The sequence below is a fragment of the Taudactylus pleione genome, unplaced genomic scaffold (genome assembly GCF_031769625.1).
Source record: "Taudactylus pleione unplaced genomic scaffold, aTauple2 ptg000400l, whole genome shotgun sequence".
In the NCBI taxonomy this organism is placed as follows: Eukaryota; Metazoa; Chordata; class Amphibia; order Anura; family Myobatrachidae; genus Taudactylus; species Taudactylus pleione.
This window is the reverse complement of record NW_028284802.1, coordinates 268,701-276,507: the sequence shown is the minus strand read 5'-3', so window position 1 is coordinate 276,507 and position 7,807 is coordinate 268,701. Positions and strand designations below refer to the sequence as shown.

General features: G+C 47.0%; 1 protein-coding gene across 1 annotated transcript; it reads left to right on the top strand.

Annotated features, from left to right (window-relative positions):
• The first annotated feature begins 567 nt into the window (after positions 1-567).
• Positions 568-5,971, top strand: ZBTB9 (zinc finger and BTB domain containing 9). The gene is made up of 2 exons (XM_088446496.1): positions 568-861; positions 4,021-5,971. Exons 1-2 carry the CDS (start codon positions 832-834, stop codon positions 5,257-5,259), a joined length of 1,269 nt encoding a protein of 422 aa, XP_088302622.1. The 5' UTR covers positions 568-831; the 3' UTR covers positions 5,260-5,971.
• The last annotated feature ends 1,836 nt before the right edge of the window (positions 5,972-7,807 follow it).

The following is a 7,807-nucleotide window of genomic DNA, read 5'->3' as shown; positions in this document are numbered from 1 at the left end:
GGGTTTACGGGGTTAGTGATCGCTGTCCCTGTGCTTGGTTCCTGGGGTTAGTGACGGTTGTCCCTGTGCAAGGATCCCAGGGTTAGTGATGGTTGTCCCTGTGCAGGGTTAGTGACGGTTGTCCTTCTGTGCAGGGTTCCCAGAGTTAGTGATGGCTGTCCCTGTGCTGGGTTCCCAGGGTTAGCAATGGTTGTCCCTGTGCTGGGTTCCCAGGGTTAGTGACGGTTGTCCCCCTGTGCAGGGTTCCCAGAGTTAGTGACGGTTGTCCCTGTGCTGGGTTCCCAGGGTTAGTGACGGTTGTCCCTCTGTGCAGGGTTCCCAGGGTTAGTGACGGTTGTCCCTGTGCAGGGTTCCCAGAGTTAGTGACGGTTGTCCCTGTGCAGGGTTCCCAGGGTTAGTGACGGTTGTCCCTGTGCAGGGTTCCCAGGGTTAGTGACGGTTGTCCCTCTGTGCAGGGTTCCCAGGGTTAGTGACGGTTGTCCCTGTGCAGGGTTCCCAGGGTTAGTGACGGTTGTCCCTCTGTGCAGGGTTCCCAGGGTTAGTGACGGTTGTCCCTCTGTGCAGGGTTCCCAGGGTTAGTGACGGTTGTCCCTGTGCAGGGTTCCCAGGGTTAGTGACGGTTGTCCCTGTGCGGGGTTCCCAGGGTTAGTGACGGTTGTCCCTGTGCGGGGTTCCCAGGGTTAGTGACGGTTGTCCCTGTGTTGGGTTCCCAGGGTTAGTGATCTTTGTCCCTGTGCGGGGTTCCCAGGGCATCCAGGCCCCGGTATCCCCTCTGATTGGTACCCGGGGTAAGGTGATGTTTGTCCCTGTGCTGGCCGCAGTGTCGGGCTGATGTACTCGGGGCTCCGGGGGAAGAGGCAGGTAGGAGAGAGCGGCCCTGTCCCGGCCTTGTGTGTACACTGCTGCGTCTCTATGGTGCTGCTCTGTTGGCTGCCTATTGTGTGTGTGCTTGTATACATAGTGCTGTGTGTGTGCTTGTATACATAGTGCTGTGTGTGTGCTTGTATACATAGTGCTGTGTGTGTGCTTGTATACATAGTGCTGTGTGTGTGCTTGTATACATAGTGCTGTGTGTGTGCTTGTATACATAGTGCTGTGTGTGTATACATAGTGCTGTGTGTGTATACATAGTGCTGTGTGTATATTAAAAAAAAAAAAAAAAAAAATTAGATATCTATCTACCTCTATCCAGTTATTTATATAGCGTACACATATTCCGCAGCGCTTTACAGAGAATATTTGGCCATTCACATCAATCCCTGCCCAAGAGGAGCTTACACTCTATATTCCCTATCACATGCGCACACACATACACACTAGGGGTTAATTTTTTGTTGGGAGCAAATTAACCTATCAGTATATTTTTGGAGTGTGGGAGGAAACCGGAGTACCCGGAGGAAACCCACGCAAACACAGGGAGAATATACAAACTCCACACAGGGGCATGGTGGGGATCGAACCCACGATCTCAGTGCTGTGATTATCCATTATGTATAGTGCACTTCATAGTTATGTATGTGTATATATATTTTACACAGTGTGTGTGTATGTATACTGTGTGTGTATATACAGGTTGAGTCTCCCATATCCAAATATTCCGAAATACGGAATAATTTTGGCATGACTGAGATAATAAAACCTTTGATTTTTGATGGTTCAATGTACACAAACTTTGTCTAAGGCACAAATTATTAAAAATATGGTATAAAATTACCTTCAGGCTCTGTGTATAGGGTGTAAATGAAACATAAATTTATTTCATGTATGTACACAAACTTTGCTTGAGCCACAAAATTATTGAAAATATTGTATAAAATGAGCTGCAGGCTATGTGTATAAGGTGCATATAACACATATATGCATTCTGTGTGTATATTGGGGTCCCATTCCCAAGATATTTCATTATGATATGCAATTATTCCAAAATACGGAATATTCCGTTATCCAAAATACCCCTGGTCCCAAGCATTTTGGATATGGGAGACTCAACCTGTGTGTGTGTGTGTGTGTGTGTGTGTGTGTGTGTGTGTGTGTGTGTATATATATATATATATATACACACAATCTCTCTATCATATTGCTGTGTGTATTATATGCTGTATACATATGTAAGTACATAGGGGCTGATGCAGAATGGGAAGCACATTGATGAGTAGAAGCGAGTGCATATAATGGCACCTAGGCACGGCTGTAGGCACCGCTATATGCAGCCGCCTCTCTGTGGGAACCTACAGAGAAATAATCCTTAGTGAGTATTGTGTAGTGACCACTGACAGACGGTGTAACCCTGAGCAGTATAGTATTATTATTACAGTATTAGTATTATTACACTGCCGCACTCTCGGGTGGAAATAATAACACCAGTAAGGTATGTGTCTAAACAATCGTAAAAACCTGCGCAGCACGTGATATGTATATATATATATATATATATATATATATATATATATACTTAATATCATATTTTATTGGTGTCGCCATTATTTCAACCTCCGTTCCTGCGGAGCAGCCTCCATACCTCCCATGATTACATCCTGTCTGCGGGTGGCCGCTAGCAGAAAACTCGCTCATGTTCCTTATTCTGGGGAATGGACGATGTTACTGGTATCCCCTGCCTTCCCTGAGATGGGTGGTTTACCCATCTGTATAGCCAGCGTGTGCGTCGTCACGCCCTCACCGACGTATGCCTACAAGAGAGCGATTGCTCACACCGCGTTTCGCATCTTTTGTAAGTCGATGCAAAATAAATTGTCCATACATGTGCGCAATGCAAATTCACACACCGGGCCGGATACAGCAAGGTACGCAGTTACTTATACGCACGCAATCGGCCGAGTGTTTCGTTCTGCATATGCATCGCAGTGTGTGAACTAGCTACAGAGGATACGCAGATCCATCGCAGAGTGATTGACAGGAAGTGCCGTTTGTGGGTGGTGACGGGGGGGGTCGGTGTTCGCACGGCGTTGCAGGGGCGTGAATAAATTAGGCACTGTGATACCAGACGTAGCTTGATGCCTCATAGCGTGCGCTGAAGTCAGCAATTCCTGAGTGAGCTCTGACCTGCCTTACCTGTGCGTATGGGTCCGATGTTACCGATTGTTTCGCTATGTTCCCCTAGTATACAGATGTGAGTAAGGGGAAGTGGGTGTCCTTATGTCAGGCAGCGATCGCAATGCGAATGCGGACATTTACATTTCACCGCTAATATTAGTAACTGCGTTGCGTGCGTATAAGCAGAATAGCGATCCGTAGTGAATCAGGCCCAAAGTACATTCTAATAACAAGTATGCTGAAATCTGTATCAGCCCCATAATGTGCAGCTCTAGCTGTATAGTGTACGTGTGTGTGGCTCATGTATGTGACATGTCAGAGTTGGTGTTACATGTGTATTACTTTCAGTCCATGTAGTATCAAGACCAATAAATAAAAAAACATTTTGTCCAAAGGAAAGTTCTGTGTCCCCCTCCCCCCCCCCCTTATACTCGCAGGTCATGTGATGTGTATGTACTTAGTATACAAGCCCTAACCACTTCTGCCACTGTCTGACATCCAGACCTGCACTAAGGGGTTTATGTATCGAGCAGTGAAAAGCGTGGAGAAGTGGACCGGTGGAAGAGTTGCCCATAGCAACCAATCAACTCCATCCTATTATATTATAGACTGGACTTGATAAATGCTACTTCAAAGCTGAATGGTTGCTACAGGCAACTTCTCCACACTTTTTTCTGCTTGATACATATACCCCTAAGTATGTATAATAAGGTCATTTGTGTGTATATAGCAGCACCAATCCTATTATACAGATATGTTGTAGACACTAGGCTCCATGTATGTATACAACAACCAGCTGGGCTGGACAGGTCCCAGGAGCCAGGTACATCATGTTTTTTTGTATTAATGGGAATCCTGGAGCCACTTGGGTTGGTGCATGCAATTCTTTCATCACAGCAGATAGCTTAATTATTCTGTTACTCTCAGAACTGCTACATCCTTCTAACTCTTTGTTCTCCTGCCTCTTAGACAGTCACCATGCCTGGCGGAGAGAGCGTCCAGTTGGACTTCCCCCATTACAGCTCTGTGCTCCTGGACACCCTAAACAAGCAGCGCCTGGAGGGGAAGTTCTGCGATCTGTCCGTCCAGGTCCAAGACCGTGTTTTCCGAGCTCATAAAACCGTCTTGGCCGCATCGTCCCCTTATTTCCATGACAAACTCCTCCTGAATGACACTAGCTGCTTGGTCCTTCCCAGTGTTATTCAGCCCAATGCTTTCGAGAACCTTCTACAGCTTATCTACTCTGGGAGGCTCTGCCTCGATATTGAGGCTTTGCCCTCACATCTCCTGGTGGCGAGTGGCCTACAGATGTGGCAGGTGGTAGACCGATGTTCTGAGCTCCTTAAAGAGAGGAAGTCATGCACCCCTCAGGCCTGGTCAAGCCGGGCCAGCGAAAGTCAGTCCCCCAGCAGCAGTTTCCAGCTTCCGCGAGACGATCCACCCCCACCGACAATCACACTGGGATGCTCCGATGACGAAGACGTGATCAAGGTCCGCGTTTCGGAAGAAGAGGAGGAGGAGGAGGAAGAGGAGGAAGATGGAAAGAATGGTGGTAATGTCCTAGACGACTCGGCCAATGCCAGCTGCACCTACGCGCTTCCGTCGTCTTCCTCCTCCCCAGGGAGCCCCAAAGTGTTCTACATCAAGCAGGAGCGAGGGGACGACGATAGCGGCTTTTTAAAGGCTTTTGAAGTAACTGAGGTGCAGGCAGAATACCCATCAGAGCTGAGCTTCGTCCTTCCTCCAACGTCATCGCCGTCATCGTCCAATGTCTCTCTCTGTCTTCCTCGCAAATTATACGGTACCTCGGAATCCCCGACCTTCACCATCTCCAAACCGGTGGACCTGCACGGCAACGAGATCATTTCCCATGCCCTACAAGCCCAAACTGTTCATGCACCCGTTAAGCTCGTGGCTGCCCCAGACGGGAAAAAATTTGGCTGCTTGTGCGGGAAGCGGTTTGCGGTGAAACCGAAACGGGACCGCCACATCATGCTGACCTTCAGCCTCCGCCCTTTCGGCTGCTCCGTCTGCCACAAGAAGTTCAAACTGAAGCATCACCTAACCGAACACATGAAGACGCACGGAGGGAATCTGTACTCGTGTGAAGATTGCGGCCGGAAATTCAGAGTGGAGAGCTGCTTCCAGAAACACAAGGAGGTTTGCAAGGGACAGAGGTGGGCGGGCGCTTGCTGGACTTATAAGTAATTCCTCTTAGATCTCAAACCCTATGGTCGGAAATACGGAAGAGGGGCATTCTAACACCGATATGGACACTAGCTGTTTTTGTTTTTTGGACACTACTAGAATGACCACATCCCTGTAGCTAGAGGATAAGACATAGCCCAGTACTATTGTAGCCCGGATACTGCATTTAGAGCTACTGAATAGACCACAGGTTGGACTCGTAGTGGCCGCCCCTGGACTGAGAGGATAGGAAGGTCCGTACAAACGTGGATTCTTGGTTTTGATGTGGTATGTTGTGATTATATATCACAAATTGTTCCTGACTGCTAAACAGTGTTGGTGCTGTTTTATTTTAGGGGGTACTAAATCGGTACCTTCTACCGTGGATGTAAACAGATCTTCAAGTGACCTATAGACAGCGGTAACGGTTCGGCCTGTGATTAACACCGCCTAACTCGCTACCGTACAATACTCTCCACAGCCTACGATTCTTCTGAGCTACTTATCACTGACCCGGACACTTAGTCATAGCGATTTGGGGTAGCCCTCCCAAGCACTAAGTGGTTTGCAACATAACTTTGCGTCAGTAAGTGGGTAGGGACTAGGCTTTAGGTCTTTGTGTAAATAAACATATAGGCCTCATGTATGTGTTTGTGTGTGCGCATATTACAGGGGTAGAAGATAGTGTAGCACTGTTTACCTGCAATAATAATATGACTTGTTACTGGTTCACCTTGAGGGCGGGGGGGAGGGGGGTAAATTGCCTGCGATGTTTGGAATGGGATGGGGAGGGGTGGGGGACTGTTACAGTCTGAAATAGTTTCTTGTCAGAGTTGAAAGGGGGATATTTACTAAAGGCTGACGTTAGGACTGTAAATGTAAGATTACCTCCATATCCACTGACTGAATGAACTACATCTCCCATGATCCTTAGCAAATGGACGCTAGCCAAACCTCTTCAGACATGATAACCCGCAGGGACTAGATGCGGCTCATACTGTCTGCCTGTTCCTAATGCCGTATATCCACTACGCGATTAAACAGAGTGATTGAATAATAATGACATTGTTATCGTTCAATCGCTTGTTATTCGTCCGCAAATCGGGCAATTTAATGTCGAAAACGACCAGCGATGCGCACGCCCGCTGGTTGCTCTTGACATAGATCATCGCCCGAACATGCTGGTCAACCGGACGACGTCGTCAGGTTGAGCATGTACGGGGATGATTGATGAGCCTGCACTGAGCGACTGAACATTGAGTGTAGGCACAGCACAGACTGTAAAACGACCGCACGATAACAATGTCGTAATCGTGCACTCGTTCCGCAGTCGCCTAGTGGATGTGCGGCATAAGACATGGAGAACATGACGTTAAAAAACAAACTGTTATTAATATAGATGGGGAGACGCAGTATTTATCCTTCGGCTGAGATTATGTCTGTTGCAGAGGTATAATCCATTTGCAGATAATGGCGGTATCACTGCGCACTCTCATCAACGGCATTATAATTAAGAAGATAGATATTTATTATATAAACAAGTAAAGTTCTAGTGTATCGTTCTTTCAACTGTAAAGAGGATATCGCTGAAGTAATCAAAAACATTATATACTCCACCCAATATTACATAGATCAGTCTGTTGGCCTTTACGTGGAATATTTGGCTTATGTCGCTGTTTAGATTGTTTTACACTTATTCAATTGTTTTTTTTGTTTTTTTACTGTTTTGGTTTTTATTGTTTTGTTTTATTAAAAATGTATGACATCATGTTTTTCATGATAAAGCCAATGGCCCAAATGTACTAGCCCACGACTTTCCGCACCGCCAAATTCCGGCGACCTACAGATGTGTACTCGTACATAATTCCTGCAGTCGCACCAAACATCCCTTCTCGGCACGCCACGTCCCATGCGACTTGCGTTTCCTCAAGTGTCTTTTTTTTTTTTTTCTTTTGCCCGAACATGTCTCTTGTTACATGTGACAAACGGCTTCATGAGACTGCGGTGATTCATTTGCTAGGCGATACTTGTATACCTGTGTGCGACTCAGTCTGGATCTGTATACAAAGCGCTATATTGCATTGACTGCGGCTTTTTCCCACGCCAAGTGCTGTGCTTGGTATACAGGTTCAGTCGCACATCAGGCAGGTTAGTCTCGGGGGTCTGTAGAAGAGGCGATCACCAGCCCGGTAGCCCCTCCTTGTTGCAGGATATCTGCATTCTTCTAGTTCTCTAAAGAAGGAAAACCTGTGACTATTGGCACTAATTAATGGCAATATATAATTTCCTCGTTCCTATTATTTATTTTAAATAAATATACACATGTACGCGGCATTCAGCAGATTAATATCACACAGAGTTTCCTCTACCCAATAAAGGCCTAGTATTTGGTGACTCTGGGCCTGACGCAGCAAGGACCGCAACTGCTAAAGCGTCCGCAGATGGTCGATTGTTGCGTACTGCCAATGCGCCAATGTCACACTGCGATTGGGTCGGCGATCGCAGTGAGTACGCTGACCTATCGCAGAGTGATTGACAGGAAGTACCATTTGGGGGGTGGTGACGGAGG